Below are 19,659 nucleotides of genomic sequence, written 5' to 3' on the forward strand. Positions count from 1 at the left end.
CCAAATTGTCCATTCCTTCGCTCTGGGCTTCTTCGCGTAAACACACATTTACTGATATAGTTCTGTCATTGTGGGACTTTCCCTCTTTCACGATTTGAATAAGCGTCACAGGCCCCCTCAGGGTAGAGCATCACAGTCTACTTCACTAATAATACATTAAAAATTTACTGGATAATAGTACACTGTGTTAGGTCAAATCACACTGGATTTCAAAAGTGCTAACTCATTCTAAAATAGTCGCTTGCACTTATAAACGGGTAGAAATTATTAGTTTTGCAGTGATTGGCTATAAATTATAGACAAACAAGTGGAAAGAAAAGCCAATCTAGTAGGGACGATGTAGCTAGCTGTTAAAGATCATCACCTAGTTGACATTACAACCTGTCATAAGTTTACTGACATTCATGGCTATATTAAATTAGCACATCAGGTGATAGGTTCATCACATTTTATCCCTAATAGGTTTTTCCCTTAAAATATCCCCTTGATATGAAACCAACCATACTAACAACCATACTAACAACCATACTAACAACCATACTAACAACCATACTAACAACCACACTAACAACCACACTTATATAACAACAAAACCCTCTGGTTCAGCCATACAATGCCAGATAGTTTAATTAAAGCCAAAGAAGCCAATCAAATACCCAACATCTTCATTGTATACCATCACATCATTGCTATTGTTTATGAAGTACATCACATATTCCGTTTGCTCCTCATAAGGAAATCCCAGCACTTCTATGGTATTTTTATCCTCCCGGATACAGTTTTCCGTTTCCTTTTACATGTACAGTATTCTTATTTAGAGACCACAGCTCGACTAGTGAGCTCAGGTTGCCCATCCAATGAGCTTCTCCATCACTTTTAACCCTGTACTACACTATGAGCAAGAAGCTGTGTTAGGGACACAGCTTGTTGAGCTTTCACAAGTGGACCTAATACCACCCCAACATCCAGCTAACAAGAACCTACCAACTAAGGAGTTGGTGTTGTACATCCTATAAATAGCACATGTCCAGCCATTTGCTTGAAGTATGTTTGATGTGTCAACAATATCGTTGAAGTAAAACAAATTAAAATACATTGTCTGATATGATTCCACTAAGTAGACATAGTTGGGGGATCAACACAATGCAAGTTGTCATGGTAACACAATACACTGATCTACACCCCACACACTCTTGATTACAAAGAAGGGAAGCTACAGAGGATGCCAGCTACCAGTGATGTACATGTATAAAAAAGACTGACAAGAAGCCATGATAGACCAATGATGTAGTACCCCTAACCACAACACAGACCAGTCTACAGGTGTAAATATGTTAAAACACAAACACACATACATAGGCACACTGGTAAAGTCACCTTGAGGTAAAGTTTTCCCTGCACTTGTTTGGTAGCCTTGTTAGTCTTCGCCATTACTCCTGGAGGATAAGGGGCTATCACTGGATCCTATTGAGTGATAAAAACGTGTAAATGTATTTCATGATGACTTGAGAGCACATCAGGGCCTCAAGCAGTGACCGGCTGAGCAAAATCCCCTTAAATTTCCTTGTACAAGGAGTGGACCGCAAGCTTCAGGCTTTTACGATGAATTACAGTTGGAACAGCAAGAAATTTGATTTATACAGCAACTACACACTGTACAATGGAACCTGTTCATCAGGACATTTGAAAATGGGGACACCCGCAGAATCTGGACACTTGGTAATGGTCCCAAAGTATCCCTTAGTACATAAATTGAACTGGAAAATCAGGACACCTTGATAATCAGGACACTTTGATAATCAGGACACCTTGATAATCAGGACACCTTGATAACCAGGAAACCTTGATAACCAGGAAACTTTGATAATCAGGACACCTTGATAATCAGGACACTTTGATAATCAGGACACCTTGATAATCAGGACACCTTGATAATCAGGACACCTTGATAGTCAGGACACCTTGATAATCAGGACACCTTGATAATCAGGACACCTTGATAATCAGGACACCTTGATAATCAGGACACCTTGATAATCAGGACACCTTGATAGTCAGGACACCTTGATAATCAGGACACCTTGATAATCAGGACACCTTGATAGTCAGGACACTTTGATAACCAGGACACCTTAATAATCAGGACACCTTGATAGTCAGGACACTTTGATAATCAGGACACCTTGATAATCAGGACACCTTGATAATCAGGACACCTTGATAATCAGGACACCTTGATAATCAGGACACCTTGATAATCAGGACACCTTGATAGTCAGGACACTTTGATAACCAGGACACCTTAATAATCAGGACACTTTTGGCTGGTCCCAAGGTGTCCTTCCCAGGTTTCACTGTACGTGGGAAATACATCTTATTTTAACACATACTGAAGTAATTAAATGTGCACAATATTGTATGTTGCTGTAGCAGACATTTTGCTATCATTTTAGATGTTTTCAGTCAGTCAGTCAGTCAGTCAGTCAGTCAGTCAGTCAGTCAGTCACAGATAGTACAATACAAGGAATTAACACAAAACACAGACAGTGTACCAGTTACATTATACTACACTACACACAGACGGACGGACAGGCATACACTGTTCTGCATTGGTGAGGAACTCTTAGCAGTCGTTATGACATAACCTAGTTGCTCGCTGCTACTTGACAGGTTACCAGATGGTCGTTTTGTGATAACTGGTGAAGATCGCTTGAGGTTGCCTCCACTGATGACTGGGGATGAGCGAGTTAGTGAGTCTTCTGGGCCATCCAGTTCATCTGTCAGTATAGTGACCGGAACAGAGAGACTGGTTTCTAGGGGATAAACAGTCATAGCAAGAGTTCATAATATAAAGAGGGAGGGAGAGTATCCAACACTGTATTACCTGATCAAAACACACTGCTTCAAAGATTACACAATAATTATCAGCACCAAAACTTATCAACTCACTACTTTACAGATGTTAATTCTATTAAAGCAAAGCACTATGAATGCTTCCCTTTAATAAATCAGTAGGTGAAGCCAGGTGACGAATTTGTATGGAATTATACTCAAGTATACTGAAATATTCAGGATATGATGCAATCTTTGAACACAGTGTGTTTTGACCAGGTAATACAGTGTTGGACACTCTTGGTATATTCCCTCTCTATATTATGAACTCTTGGTCATAGTAACTACTAGCGTCAAATCAAAGTGTCATTTGTGTACAAAGTGACCTATCTAATGTAGCCACCTGTGTAATAAGGTCACTGTATAATAAGGTCACTGTGTAATAAGGTCACTGTATAATAAGGTCACTGTATAATAAGGTCACTGTGTAATAAGGTCACTGTGTAATAAGGTCACTGTATAATAAGGTCACTGTGTAATAAGGTCACAGCCAAATTGATAAGCAATTTAGGTACAAAGTCCAAATGTAAATATCTGAACATTTTTATGGTTTCCTCGATGTACAGTCTACTGATTACAAAGTACAAATTATCACATCAGATAATCATCTCATTAACATTACTAACACATGTAGGACACCTCAACAAAATGGCTTCACTTCTTTGGAATTTGTCATGGCTCCAGATTTCAACAAGGAAACAAATGGTTTTCCTTTTACTCATTATAATTACATAACATTCATTTCTTGACACAACATAACATTTCATGGTTGATTAATTTCAAGATTAGGAAAATCATTTAGATCTACATACCTGGGTTTAATTTCTGCAGTTGTCATTTGTGTTTGTGCTATTTGTAAGGCTTGTTGCTACTACCTGACTGCCCAACTGATGCCTTCAGACAAGCATAACTCGATAACGGCTAAGGCTACAGGCTTGATTTTTTCACTGTTCGACATCCATGATTTGGCCCGAGAGGTGCCTTTTGGCATACCGCAGTATGTACAATGCATTCTTCATGGACTTACCAGCGTCCTCCATTGTGTCCCATTCATCTTTTGTTGACAGCAAAAGGTGTCGATTTGGCAGTAGTATGTCATGGCTTCCCTTTGTAATGGTAATGGAAATCGTCCATATTTTTCATAGTGGCTACTTTGATTGCAGAGGTGTTTTCAAACAGTTCTTGGCTCGTAATGCTGTGCAATGGGTTGAACATAGCTAACAACAAAGGATAATGGATACTTCTTCACTTTCAGACAATAATTGATAGCAGAGGCATGGCGCCATTTCTTTTGATGCGGTATGCGTGGGTTCACCAGTCATAATAATTGTATTTTACAAAAAAAGTTAAACAAGTACACAAAAATTGGAATTTTCAACTAGAGTAGGGACCATAGCACATCAATAAAAAGTACTGAAACAAGCTGGAGTAGTGCTCACAGTAAAACAATAAAAAGTGTTATATCCCTACTGTGCTGAAGATACCATAATGGAAATGTACAGTAGGGATATAACACTTCTTATTGTTCTACTGTGATTTATATCGTGCACTACTCCAGCTTGTTTCAGTACTTTTTTCAATGTGCGATGGTCCCTACTCTAGTTGAAAATTCCTGTGTACATGTTGTGTATGTTGTATGGCTACGGTTTTCAATTGTGTTATTCTGTGCAGTATTTGCAAATCAATCAATCTAGACCTCAGACACCTGGCACCCCGTAACTATATTCTAAACCAAAAAGACCCTCCCAACTTGATCAACAAAATATATTTTAGCTCCAAAGGGTGGTGGATTACAGGAGGTCTCAGCAAATTAAATGATTTGCTTGCAAAACAGCAAAAAAAAAGTTCTCACTAACTATATAGCAGCAAAGCAAATATGCTAACTTCAAAATGATTCCACAATACTTGCACACTATTCTCTGTGGTGAAACTCAGTAGTGCTTCCTACAACAGTTTGCTTCACCTACGTAATTGTTGGTATGCTTTTATGCTGCTTAAATGTCACTTCCAACTTTGATCCAAATACAAGCACAGGCTCTTAAATAAATGTGACAATCTCTGCAAAAAAGCCACATAGCTCGCACCAACAAACTTTTACAATAAAATGAACTGAAACAATACACATGCTACAACGAAAACATTATGCAAGTTTTAATCATGCTATTACTAGGCAAATCAAGCCTAACTCTCTTGTTCAACTGCTCATGGAGAGAACATCCCTGTTCTATCCTTGCATATTGAAGGCTCAAGGATGCTGTAATATGCCACATTTGTTGAGCTCTACAACCAAACGTGACCTTCAAATGCACACTGGTATTCACGACCATCCCAGCTTAGTCCATACCAGTTCAGAATTTATATTTATTACATCATCATTATCTATAGTGCCCAAGAATGGAATACCAAGTATCAGCCAGCTACAGTAGTTTGGCCAGTCAATGATACTTTGTTGATCAACAAATAATGACAAAAAGTCAAGTTTAGCTGGCAAGATTGGTGTGTGCGTAGTGTAACACTCACTTAAACCAGTCTGTTGTAGTTTTAGTTCTTTTTTGAGTTGTTCTTTCCGCTCTTGTATTAACCTGAGCTTTTCTTGTCTCTCCTTCTCAAACTTTTTCTGCTTTTCTAGTCTGTCCTTCCTCTCACGGAACGACACACGCAACACATTAGATGGTCCAGCACACCTGCTAAACACTTCCTGGTTGGTCTGTAGTCTCCTGTAATATTAAATCATCACTGCATGAGTGTAACGTAGTGCATGTGCATGTGTGTGTGTGTGTGTGTGTGTGTTCGCTTTTGTGTATGTGTGTGTATGTGCATGTGTTAAAGTACATCAAAACACATCAATACAATCTCATATTTCATAAAGGGGATATCCCTAAGGGAATAACGGCTACTACAGCAGTCACAAAAGTGGTCATATACTGTTACAGGTACAAGGTACAGATTGCTCTAACTCTCATTTCTTCTAACTTCACTATATGAGAGAACAAGAACACTATAATAAAATACTATTGTGCACCATAAATTGAGAATCACAACCAAACTTCCAGGAATTACACTGTATGTGAACGGTGAATCACTTCACAACGTAACTTCACTTTCAATGGAAATAATTGCAATTCTGTCTAGCTTGCAATGTTTTTAATAACATGAAATTTATATTTTATGCAAATTTACACTAATAATGGACCAACACAACATGTACACAAAAGATTACTGTGCAAAACTAATCAGGGTTTAGTCTGGAGGTTACAGTTTCCCATAGCTACAGTACCTGAAGGAGACTTTGTTCCTATTGAAAATGATTTACTGTTACAGTACTGCCCAAGCGCAACGTTGCACTCGCTCGCACGTGCAATTTTGCTGAAGATCTAAAAAAACTGTTAATTAAGGGGTGTGGCAACCGTTTCACTCACAAGAAGAAACAGCTGCCATGCTGTCTTGTGAGCAAAGCAGTTGCCACGCCCTTTAATTAGCGATTTTAAAAAATCTCGAGCAAGTGCAACATTGCACTTGGGCAGTATCGTACTTACTAGTTAGGACAGTGTTTAGTTAACATGATCTATCCTTTTTAGTCCTACCAGTCTCACCAACTATTACACTACTGCCAGTTGTCAAGAGTTTAGCGACCAAGAGATAAAACATGCTAATTCAATTGACTTGTCAACCGTAACCTTGTTCCACATGGCATGAAAGTACTGTAAGGCTTTGTGGTATACTGCACCACCTACACAAACTGACCTCATTACCTAGTTTTCAAACTGATATTCCCAGTAGCGAATACATTGGGAAATATGGAAAATCACTACAAAGTTGAGATAATGACTATGATGATACACGCTTTGTGTAAACAATATTGAAAGTCTTTAATCTTGTTTACACAAGCTTATGTCATCAAACACTTGTGATCTCACTGACCATTAATTTATTTTAGTGTACCAATCAACTGTAATATATACAATTCCTCAAACTGCAATTATTAATTTTAAGTACTGAATAATGCACAAGTCTACATAATAGGGAGAGCATGTTAGCGCTCTCTTGCTGGGGAGCCTGTATTCCGCGGAATACGGAATAGCGGAATAGCAGAATTACGGAATAAGTGAAAATCACATTCTAAATATTTTGTTATTGTTTATAGCCTCTATAACATTTTAATATACATTATTCACCTCGTAGAGAAAACAATCACGATGGCACTGACCCTCGGGGCGATCTTTAAATAGGATATGTACAAAGATACTCACTCTAGAACAATCTAACTAAGCTAAACTACTGTTAAATACACTTCACTACATAATCGCTAGAAAACTAGAAGTTCTTTGTGCTATACTTGCTCATACCAGCTATCACACACGAGCAGCTAGCTAGCTACCTAACTGGCCAAATAGTTTAGGACAAAACAATCCACCCCCTAGGTAGCTACCCTGCATGCATGGAATAATCTGACCTTTCTTATAACTCTGTTACCATTTCCTAAAGTGTTTCAAATAAATTCAGAGAATAATACTGCTTTCAGCTCCCAACATCAGAGCTCCAACCTCGGCTCTAACACTTCGTATATAACTCTAATAAATTTGGGCAGTTACTCGTGTGTGACAGCTGGTATGAGTAAGTATAGCACAAAGAACTTCTAGTTTTCTAGCGATTGTGTAGTGAAGTGTATTTGATGGTATTTTAGCTTAGTTAGCTAGATTGTTCTAGAGTGAATATCTTTGTACATATCCTATTTAAAGATCGCCCCGGAATCGGTGCCATCGTGATTGTGTTCTCTACGAGGTGAGGAATGTATATTACAAAGAGGCTATATAAACAATAACAAAATAATTTAGAATGTGATTTTCGCTTATTCCGTAATTCTGCTATTCCGTATTCCGCGGAATACAGGCTCCCTCTTGCTGTACAATGGTACATGAAAATGATCCTAACCATTCAATGCACCATAATAATACTTAATACAAACAGGTTTTAAACAACACTACAAGGAGTAATGAAGTAATGGACATTAGACATGCTTCAAAACTGACTGTCTTGTAATACCATATTTGGCAATAAGCTAAACTTAAGTGGCATTGTCAAATCTCTTGCCTGCATATCTACAAACAAATCATATAGACAATCCATTGCCAGAGCTATTAAATTTACGATTCCTACAAATACTAAATGCTGTATAGTTTGGTAAATTTACCACAATAGAATTTTGGCAAGAAAAAGTATTGGCAGTGATACAAATATGTCCTGGATATTTGTATGTGTCCTGGATACAAATATGTCCTGGCTGGGCAGATTTTAGTCTGGACATAAGCATTGACCATAACCTAAATTTGCTTCTGCAATAGGACCAGACTATGAATTGTGGAATACACCTATCTAGATCCCAAATAAACTGTACTAGTAGTTTATACACCTCTTAACTAAGGGCACCTCTTTATAAAGGACCAAAATATACATCTTAGAGAAACTCCATATTGTTAACACAATACTGTTAACACAACACTATATATTAATACCACACAAGTGGTACTCTGACCAGGTACACCAAACTCTGAACTTCATATAAAATGCAGCCACATAGTGTAGCTGCAAATGATAAAAAAAAGTTGTGAAGTTTTTGTGTGTGTGTGTGTGTGTGTGTGTTGTGTGTGTTGTGTTTGTGTGTTGTGTGTGTGTGTTGTGTTTGTGTGTTGTGTGTGTGTTGTGTTTGTGTGTTGTGTGTGTGAAAAAGGTACCTTGCTGCAAATCCAGTCACAAACCTGTACAAATCACTGAGTCAAATTTACAATTGCTGGTGATAGAACTGATGCAGGACTGTTCATATTTGATAACTTTAAGAAGGGTGAAGGTTTCAATGATTTCTCTGGCTGCAGACACTTTCTCATCATTCATTACTTTCAGCTTTTCACAAGCGTACAGGGAGAACTCTGTTTACTCACATTGTATGATCAATGATAATATTGTGTTTGGTTCCATCACTGCACCTACTTGCTTTATCCTCAGAAAGTAGAACTATGCTGCCCCGCTTATGTTGGTTATATAACCAGATCTTGAGGCAGCCACTTCGACTCCAACTGCAAACCACCTTGAACATTCTTCAGACCAAACACTAATGCTAAATTATTATGTGGTGATACTAAGACCAACATTTTAAAAAACCCTACATGCATTCCCTCCTCCTAGCATACTCTTGTAAGATGCTGAAAGTAATGGATGAGCCCTTACTGGTGCACACACTACACAAACTTATTAGAACATGTTCAGGAAGACAGTTTCATATTATAATCCAGCTCCCCCACCAAACAGGATATATTAGTGGGTCAGGTCTTCACACCTTTATAATAATGTATGGATTAGGCACTGCAGGAAATATCACAAGTGTCTTAACTTTGAGTGGATATTGTGGCTTTGAAACGTAAGCGCTTTCTGTCATGGGGTGTATGGTGTACCTCAGTGAACAAATAAGCAAACATCATTAGTAAGATACCACAAAGTTTAACAAACTAGATCATTTGTAGTTTTCCTTGTAATTAAAGCACAAGTGTTTACCTTGGAATTTAATTAAAGTTATCACATATTAACCCACATTATATATAATTATATGTTTATGGGCTCTAAGGCTACTGACAACTTGGACAAAATTAGCAACACAATTGATCACAAAGCTCTGCTAACAAAGGTAAAACTTTTACTACCAAACTGAAGCATGTACCAAATGTACCAAAATATGTTCACATGTCACACTTTACTACAGCAACTCACATTCGTTTTTCACACAGAGTGCACACCCATGGATATCGCGAGTAGGTCTTATACGCGCGGTGTCGCTTGCATACTCGCTCTGAGCAGGTAGGACACAGTGCTCCAGTGTTGAACATCCAGCCAAAACTCTCCCCGCAACGCGCACATACTGAACCCGGTGTGCCAGTTACAGAGCTCTTCGAGTCTTGTTTTATGTCCTCGCGAAGTCTCCTAGAAGGATTAACAGGTGGAGAGTAGTAAAATGAGAAATAAAACAAATAGCGGATTACTTGAGGCGAGCTTCTTCTGCTTGTTGTAGCTTCAGATCTTCTTCCAATACTACACGAATGGCGAATTCTTCTTCTTCGGTAAGAAAGGTCAAATCAATGACACCCTCAGGGAGTTCTTTGGCTCTTTGTGCAGCCATGGCGGTCATTAGTAGTGTCACTACAAACTAACACCTCTAGTCGTTACCAGGGACACTTAACGTCAGTGAAGGTGTACAACCGGAACAAACTTTCGTTAACCCACAATCGAACCTTCGCATTTGCCTTTTATTGTCAAACGTATTAGCACGTGACCTAGTTAAAGCCATCAACAGTGATTTAAAAAAACAGCTGGTAGCGGGTTATTCGACCAGAAGTGGGGTCCACCTACCCAAACCTCTTTGGGCTATCTTTTTGATTGCCGAAATAGTCTTTATTAAGGCTGAAATAACTCAGCTTCTTAATGATTACTCCTTACTATTCTGGGATCATTATCCACAATGGAGCACATAGCTAATTCAGTGGCATTACTTGAATTAACTTGTCCACTGGATACCTGAATCTGCATCCCCTATCTATACGGCCAATTCCATCAACTATTATAACTCGCCGTATCGTCTCTTTTTTTTTTGTCAAGTTAACAGCCCATTCCTTTGGAATTCTATACCATATTTATGCCATCCTACAGATTAAGAGGTCTATGCCACTCAGCTCTACACCATTTCCTTTTCTGAGATTGTAAGTTTTTGTCTTCGTTGTTTTGTAAAGTTATTGTTTTGTTTCTGTAATGCCGTCTCTATTGAATGTTACTGAGTACGTGTACAGACTTTTGCAACACCCTGTCATTTTGACAAAGTTGATAATAATACTAATAGCTACTAATACCACAAAAAAAAAAAAAAAAAAAATGCTAAGCTCCAAATTTTGTCATTATTAGATCACTTAGTGATCCCATCACATTATGACACAATTGAGCTTAGTGACTATTTAGCTAGCTACCATCATCATTGTCACTGTCAGCACTGTATAACACCATGAATTTCATTTATCAGTCAATCTCAAAGTTTAAATGTACTCGATGCTACAGAGACAGCTTCAACAAAGATATTTTTTGTGAGAGACTGTTAGGAATGGATGAACAATTAATTGTATTTTCTGTAATCCTTGCCACATCAATTCTTGGTATAATATTATGTGGTTGTGTGAATCTGAGGACACACCCGCATTGTTTAACTGTAAGTTGTGTAATCATTCATGCTGTTTCATTATAATGATAGTTCCCTCTCACATGACCCCAGGTAACATATGCAAAATTAATGGCTAACACAATGCTCATCATAAACTCAGCTGATAGGAGAATTTATCTGCATTATATTAGCTATACCACCTATTCCTAGTATACATGGTACGTTAGAATAGCTATGATGGGTTGGATTAGGGCTAAAATAATTCAAATTCATGTATTTGATGTTGTAGGGGGAGATTCGATATTCTATAGATGTAGACATTACAATGGTAAAGCAATAAATTTTAAACTTTTTAATGTTGCATCTAAAGCTAGTAACAATTGCTGTCAACTTTAGATATATGATATAAATTATGCAGAGTACTACTATATGAGTGGCCAGATCATTGACTTGTTGGTCTACAGAGTAGTGCTTGGTAAAAATTCAGCAGTGACTGTATCATATCTGTTTCCTTTTTTGTGACATACTGCACAAATATAAAGTGTGTCCTAGTTCACATCAGTGTTTCATTTACAGTTCACTTCCACTATATAAGAGTTTACATTCAGACAGCAGATGGAGCTTACAAGAGTTGTATCAACAGTTCAGAACAGATGTAGTAGTTTGGCTCCTATGGAGACAAAATTTAAGCATTTGTGGATCATTTAGAATATTTGAATATTCATTCTTTGAATGCTCATTTTTTTTTAAATTATTTGTTTTGTTATCATTTAGAATTATTCATTTTAGCCCTATTGGTAATGATGAATGTTGTACTAGTGGGACAATTTCCTCTCCATCATGTCATGAAAAACAACGTGCATGACTTACATAGCTATTGCAATATACCTCTTTTCTATATGCTGAAATTATATCAATTGTCATACGTAGCTACTTCCATTCACCCAACATGTATACCAATGACATGGTCACTAGCTACTTGCAGTAACAGAACACAACTTGTAGTTACATGTTTTCTAATGACATGTGTCCATTGCTACACACAATGTGAAGTGTTACACTATAGAGCTAGTCTATAGCTTTTGTGTTGTGTGTGTCGGCTGTACAGACTGTTCTATTAGAGCCAACCATATTACTATAATAGAACAGCATGTACAACAGACATACACAACACAAAGCTATACAAACGTAATAGACTAGACCTGTAGTGTAGCACTTCACATTAAAACATTATGTATGCAAAGCATTAAAACATTATGTAAGAAAACAATACGCATCTCTGCAAATAACAGGTAGCTACGTAGCTACTTTCAGTAGCTAATCTGGAATTCTTGTTTTCAGCTAACCATGCAGAGATTTACAATAGGATGAGGTGCATTGTAAATAGCTTCCTCCATCAGCAATGGTTTCTCATATGACAGAGAAACAATAAAATACTCTAATAAAGCAGTCACATGATAGTGTTTTAATCCTGCACTTAATGTCCCAAAGTGTCCCTTAGCATAAACTAACCTGGAAAATCAGTTGGTCCCAAGGTGTCCATATTACACTGGAACCTGTTACTATGGACACTTGAGGATCCAAACAGTAAGTCCCAAAGTATTTCTTAGTACATAAACTAAATCAGGACAGCTTGATAATCAGGACACCATTGGCTGCATGATCCCAAGATCTATGTACAGGTTCCATTGTTGACACACACACACACACACACACACACACACACACACACACACGCACACACACACACACACACACACACACAAGTAACTTCTTTGAAGTGTTAAAGGCATCAAGGTCCTTTCTTTCCATATTTCCAACTTGTTTATTAAGGAATACAATGGGACAAGTGCATTCGGCAAATTCACCAAAAGTCTTGAGGAGTATTACAACAGGTCAAAGTAAGACTTTAGAGTTGACTGATTAGATGGCTCAGGAGCATTCTGATTTTCTCTGTAATATGCAAACCTTTTGCATCAATTTGAAATCCTAAGTATGTTACTGAGGAGACCATGAATCTCTTTCTGGAAACAAAGACCAGTCTTTGTAGGAGTGCTTCAAGGGTTGCTAAAATGTTCACTGTCAGTTTTACCTGAATTAAGTATGTAATCCATGTATATACACTACTTACACTTGGAATGTCCTTGAAGAGGTTTTCCATGATGCATTGAAATACCTATGCCAGGAACTGATGACACACCGAAACATCAGTTATGGATTATGTAGATGCTTATCATAGCAAAGGTCGACCAAGATGGATGTGCCACATAATTTAGTTCTACATGATTAACTTTAGCAATAATAGTATCATTGTAAATATTTAGCCATTATTAAGGAGTTGATCTATTTGTATGGGTGTCTTGACAGTACAGACTCATGCACTGGAAAAGAGTCTTGTGTTAGAAACGTACGCCATAACATCGCATGCAAGCAGAAAAGGTTACAATTGACTCTAGCTAGTGTTCTAGAATTTACATACTTCATGGAGAAACAACTTATTTTTGAATGGCATTGTCTCACCATTGTAGCCATGCAGACTACAATTACAAACTAGCTGTTATTTTAATTATTTTCTACTTGAATGAATGCACCTGTGTAGGCACCTACCTAAGTTTGTGAATAATAAGTGCCTGAAGCAATATAGAAGTGTTGGTGTGCATGGAAGAGAAGTATGCATAAGATAGAAACTAGTTTACGTGCAATAGTATATTAGTAGCTTGACAATTCTGAATGGAAATGACAATCATTTTGAGGGTTGAAAGAAACATCTTCTGCTCCAAATTTAAGTCAGCCATTTCAGAAATTTTCACCTTCAACATTCACCTTATTTCCCTACTTTCTTCATCTTCTTACAATCCTTTTCTACAATGCTTTTGAAAATGTAGTTGCCATAATTTCTGAAGGCTTAATTTGATTTTCTTCAAATTTGAAGGACAGTACTAGTACAACCACAGCTGACAATTATCTACCAAGTCTTGCCCAGATCCAATTATGGGTAGTATCAATAAGTAATACACTTATTTCAAGCAATGTTTATCACATCACAATGTGATTGTTGTCATGCTACAGGGTAAACCACTTACTTTGAGTTCATAGGTTAACAACCATTGCTCATTGATCAAAATCATAGGTGGTGGAAACAGGAGGGCCGGGGGGCCATGACCCCTCACTTTTATTAGACAATGCTTGCAAGAAGAGATTGAGATACTCTAATAGAGCAGTCAGCTACTCTGACAGTCAACTACAGTCGAACCTCTCTAATCTGACACCTGCGTAATCCAGAATCCTCTCTAATCCAACCAAAATGTCATTTACCAACACTTTTTGTATAGAAAAACCTCTGTAATCTGACACCTCTGTACTCCATAATCTGACACCTCTGTACTCCATAATCTGACACCTCTGTACTCCATAATCTGACACCTCTGTACTTCATAATCTGACATAAAATGTGATTCCCTAGACTTGGTTGCTTTCAACCTTTGTAAGCTGACAGAGAATAATAGCAGCATTAAAAACAATCACAGAAAATAATTTTTAAGCAACCAAAGTATGTAATTGGCTGACAGTAATAGAAAAAAGCTGTAATACTTGCAAATTCTATCATGTTTAAAACATTTTGTGATCCGTTTTACCTGTAATTTACTGCATAATCTGACATAATTCTAGATATTGTACAATGGTGGATTACAGAGGTGACTTGATAATCCAACAACCTCCTTAATCCAGCAAAATTTATGGCTCCCATTGAACGTTGGATTAGAGCCGAGGTTTGACTGTACTCTAATAGAACAGTAACAATTACATTTCTTTTAAAAGCTGCAAGTAGCTACTTAATAAGCACAGTAAAATGGTCTGGCTTTCAGGGTTTCTAAAATTTTCCTGGGGGAAAGCCCCCGAGACCCTCATGAATAACAGCTATATTTGTTTTATGTTGTAAATTTCATTGTTAAAAAGTTGGCCCCTTGTCTGCTCCACTGCTCCTGATCACATACTCTAATAACAGAACTCACCTGCATTTTTAAAAGGTGCCATTTTGTTTGGAAAAAAGTTTTGCCGGATAAGAGCCACAGGCCTAAATGACTTATTTCTAACTTCTCTACCACTATTTCCAGCTGTTTGACATTTTTAATTCCTACATTCTATCCTTGATCAGATAGACTGTTCATGGTTAGTAATCTCTAAAACATCATTATTAATTACAAGAATTGGGTGCATCTATTTGATAATTTAAGGGTGCAAAATTAATAGGAGTAGCCAATGGTGGTTGGGTTTTAGTTATTTTGTTCATTTAAACTGGTCTCTTCTGTTCCAAAATTCCTGACCTTATTACACAATGATCTTATTAAGCAGGTGGCTAGATTAGGCAAGTCGCTTTACAAATGACACATTATCAAGCTCAAAGGTGGATTTATGGGGGTGCATGGGATACTAAAACATCCCCTCCAAAACTGTGTGTAAGCTAGAAAGGAACAACTAGAAGTAATGGTTTTAGTTGTAAAATCATTTTAACCCATTCAAGTTTTAGCTACCAGCATATTCCTTCAGATAATGTTTCTTCTGAGATTTTTTAATTGGTGTTTAATGGTGATACATTTGCCTTTAACAGAGACAGACTCTTCTCCACAACTAAAATTATCCACTATACTTTTCATCAAAGGAAGTAATTCTCAAAATAGCTTTTCAAGAAGAATCTATGTCTTACCGTAGTGATTCGTGGCATATATTAAAAGGTTTAACTTTTAAACAATTATGGCAGAATGTTTGTGAGATAACAGAGTATAAAGGTCAAAAAGGGGTTCGATTTCAGCTTACTCACTGGTCTTTGTTACTTATAGAGTTTTGATCTATTAGAACAGTTGACAGTTTTATTAGAGTATTTCGGTTTTTAGTATAATATAGCTTTAACAGTTTTACTAATTTAACTACATTTTGTTGATTCCTAGAAGAGATTAGCTCTTCTCTTCTCACTCTTTCCATCCTTTTATTGCTTTAGATGCAATTGCACCTGTACTGTATCGCAAAAGGCTAAATACACCATCACCATAAATTCCATTTGGACTCAGAAATTCCAAATCATAAAATATTTAAAAACAGTTGTAGCATGGATTCAGTAATATCGTTGATTGCATGTGGTTTTGTCTTTTAGTGTTATTAGCATATTAGCATCAATTTAAGCTAAATATCTTACAGTTTCTGGAGGTTGCACTTCTATATAGCCACAATTTATTTTGTTTAGAGCTACAGGAGCAAGAAGGTAATTGTTATTGTGTACTTTGTAAATTTAATTATTGCAGCTTTCAATCACTGCTCACAAAAATGAACTTTTTGCTGGTATACAGTGTAATACTACTTTTCTCATTTGGTTGCAACATTGGTTCTTAATTTTTATACAAATCTCTCCCCCCCCCCCCCCCCCCACTTGAATTTAAACTTTGAACTATACTGCAGTATTTATGTTAAATTGTGTCCTTTAAATGACACCTAGTAACCACTGTGAGAAATTTTATGTGTCAGCTGCTAGAAATGATGATTTAACTTAGTTAAACATGCTTATTCAATAAGGTTCAGTCAAATCTATATTGCTGAATTCAATTTCAGAAAGTTAAATTTGCAATATTTTTGCTGTGCAGACTCCTATGTTGCTCACTGTACTAAAGTAGCTACTAGTTGCATCAACCAGTTGCCTTAGCCACATTATAAATGCCCCTAGCTTACCTCCATCCCTAGAGCTAGACAGGTAACCTTAATTATACAGTGACCTAACTAGACAGGTAGCTAACTTCTGGTCATTTATTTATTAATTTTTATTTATTAAGGCTTTACAGCACAAGTGCTGAAAGTCTGTAGGACACCTGGTCCTATACAGCCTGTTTAAAGATGTTACAGAAAGTGAGTGAAAAGGTGGAGAAAGGAGAAATAATTTCATCGATCTGGAGATATTTCAGTACCCAAAAAGTTATTGGGCTCACCTGCAAGCTCCTCTGAGTACCTGTGTACAATTACGCTTTCTTCTGAGTATTGATCAGATGAATGCTTTACTCTTGGTAGGTTAAAAATCCTGCAGCCTGTTTATTTAGTTTCATCTGTGTATGGTGTATTGGTTTGGTTAACACAATCAGTGGCCTATACAGTATGATACTACTTGTAGACCAAACAGCCAGCTATGTAGGATCACTATGGGATCATCAGCAATGACACATAGCACCGTTGATACTTTATGGAACACAATTTACAGTAACTTGATCCTCTCATGTAAAAGAATTAAAATACATAACTTCCCCCTACACACATCAAAGTGTTCCTGTTTATGCAATATTTATCAAGAGTGTTAATTGCTTATAACACTAAGTTTAGAATTCTACATTGTGTCATAACATAACACTTTGTTCCTGTATATTAAGTCTTACATGTGGGGTATTGAATTGTGATAAGTATTTATGAGGGACACACAATTCATCATACAGTGCACATACCACAATGTATTCAGTACTGTATACACAGTACATGTTTGTATTTGTGGTCATGTAGTGTGCCCAGTTTTCTGTTTGAACTATATATGTGGCTATATAAAATAGACTTGTCATATAGTAAGCACAGCCCAACTTTGTTATGCTATCTCATGCAGTGAGAAAGTATGAAGCTAGTGTAGGAGTCATCAGATGATCCAGAAACTGTTGAACACAGAAAAATTCCCAGACCAGGTAGTGACTTCTTCCCCAGACAACCAGGTGCCCTATCATCAACAGCTAGCACTCACTAGTTCTTCCAGTCCATACAACTTGTAAGAAGGGTTGGGCCAGTCAACTTTGTCCAGTGGTAGAGTGACCTACCCAAGAAAAAGTCTCCAAAAGTCATTATGCCACACCCCCACCTTGAGGGTGTGTTTGGACAGTTCCTGACGTTTGATTGGATACTATAGTGATAGTGACATCACATAATATCTACTGGTAAACATCACCACATGTAATGATTGTTACTACCGTAATAGTTTCATTGAAGATGGGGTCAACTCCTTTCTTAACTGAAGTTTTCTTCTTAGTTGACTTACTCCAGTCAGGTAGTAGATAAGTCTTCACATAACTGTAGCACAGTCACTACATGGGTAACAATAACAAGTGGATATTTGATATCTCTTTTAATGGTTAGTTAGTTATGAATTATAGTTTATGTCAATTCATGTTGACTATATATAACTGAGTATACATATTGAAGTAGCTACATGTTAAATCATTGCTGCAAGTGCTGTATATGGGACACGACACATGAGTGAGATACTGAAAAGAAGAAATCTATGCTGCATGCATGCAAACATACAGAAACACACATACATTTGAGTTATGGACTTATGGTGGTCAACATTCAAGATCTCCTGACCATCTCTTGGTAGAATACTCTAAGGTGCTGATACTCCAGCTTATACATGTATACATCATTTTGTATGATCTTTGTCTATGAAGTTGATACTGTCTTTAAGGACAAAAATGATAGGAATAGTACGATTCAACAAAACAAAGTATACTCAGTCCATTCACTTTTCCCTTGTTAGTTTTACAGTCCCTTGCAGACTCAAGATGTTGATCTTAGTCCAAAGGACAAGTCAAAACTGTTTAGTTACTCCTGTTGTAAATAACTAACTATGTATCTAGGCCAGCATAATATTATGGTCTCGGTGAAAAAAATTGTTGCTGGGGGCAGTCACTAGTCCCCATTACATCAGGTAATTCATCATGCAAGGATGATATAGCAATATAACGTTTTGACATATTGCTTAAACACATGTGCTATAATCATACATTCACTGTGTTTTAATCATATTTGGCACATGCAACCATAATGTCATGCAGGAGCTCATAATATAGTACCCCCTCCCCCCTACAATATTATGAACTCTTGATAATATCACGAGTATACTCTTGACAATAAGTATACCTATCTTGATTATATGATAATTCAAACCATTGACTATACCTGCATAGATGCTTGTAGATTAGTTTAAGATTTTGAGCCAAAAATTGCAAGAAGTAGTTTAGTTTCAGAACCAAAATTGACAATAAATGTGGTTCTAAAGTATACTAGAACTAAATTTATGTTACCCATAACAGTACTTATTTTTAGTTCTATAAGTACTAGAATGCTAATAGCCACTGGCTAGCTATTTTGCAGATGCACAGAAAAGTCACAGAATTTCAATGCACAATAAGAAAGTTATACTATTACTGGGGGATTTTCACACAAAGTAACCTTTAAGATAAATTGACAAGCAAATGCTTATTCATATATTTGTTTTCACTGTTTGATGTCAGTGTAGCTTTAACACCCATACAGTAAATATCCAAAAAATGGTCACTTGATCAAGAAATCCCATAATAACATATGCATTGGATGGTTAGCTACGTATCATTTTACATATATAATCAGGTTACAGTGGTCTAAGACACAACATTGTATGTATGCCTTAATAATGACTTCTACATATTTTCATGCAAAACATCAGAGTGGTTTCAACACATCTAAAATACATATAAGAAATGGTCACATGACCATATGTTCTCGTAATAGTTACATTGAATGCA

The 19,659-nt window shown here is 36.9% G+C and overlaps 2 protein-coding genes and 1 long non-coding RNA gene across 3 annotated transcripts in view; 1 reads left to right on the forward strand and 2 right to left on the reverse strand.

Moving 5' to 3' along the window:
- The window catches only part of LOC136258983 (synaptotagmin-like protein 2), a 38,982-nt gene extending 28,813 nt beyond the window's left edge, over positions 1-10,169 (reverse strand). The window contains exons 1-5 of the mRNA XM_066052377.1: positions 9,921-10,169; positions 9,652-9,861; positions 5,413-5,609; positions 2,599-2,813; positions 1,378-1,464 (exon numbers count right to left, since the gene is read on the reverse strand). Of these exons, the coding sequence (XP_065908449.1) occupies positions 1,378-1,464; positions 2,599-2,813; positions 5,413-5,609; positions 9,652-9,861; positions 9,921-10,066 (855 nt within the window). The 5' untranslated portion in view covers positions 10,067-10,169. The remainder of the gene's footprint in view (positions 1-1,377; positions 1,465-2,598; positions 2,814-5,412; positions 5,610-9,651; positions 9,862-9,920) is intronic.
- Positions 9,471-11,871, forward strand: LOC136258986 (uncharacterized). Its single transcript, XR_010703143.1, has 2 exons — positions 9,471-9,568; positions 11,660-11,871. It is a non-coding gene; the product is annotated as an uncharacterized lncRNA (long non-coding RNA).
- Positions 11,872-17,337: 5,466 nt separating this feature from the next.
- Positions 17,338-19,659, reverse strand: part of LOC136258989 (golgin subfamily A member 6-like protein 6) — a 79,979-nt gene continuing 77,657 nt past the window's right edge. The window contains exons 9-10 of the mRNA XM_066052385.1: positions 17,958-17,999; positions 17,338-17,912 (exon numbers count right to left, since the gene is read on the reverse strand). Coding sequence (XP_065908457.1) covers positions 17,826-17,912; positions 17,958-17,999 — 129 coding nt within the window. The 3' untranslated portion in view covers positions 17,338-17,825. The remainder of the gene's footprint in view (positions 17,913-17,957; positions 18,000-19,659) is intronic.

The sequence above is a fragment of the Dysidea avara genome, chromosome 6 (assembly GCF_963678975.1).
Source record: "Dysidea avara chromosome 6, odDysAvar1.4, whole genome shotgun sequence".
In the NCBI taxonomy this organism is placed as follows: domain Eukaryota; kingdom Metazoa; phylum Porifera; class Demospongiae; order Dictyoceratida; family Dysideidae; genus Dysidea; species Dysidea avara.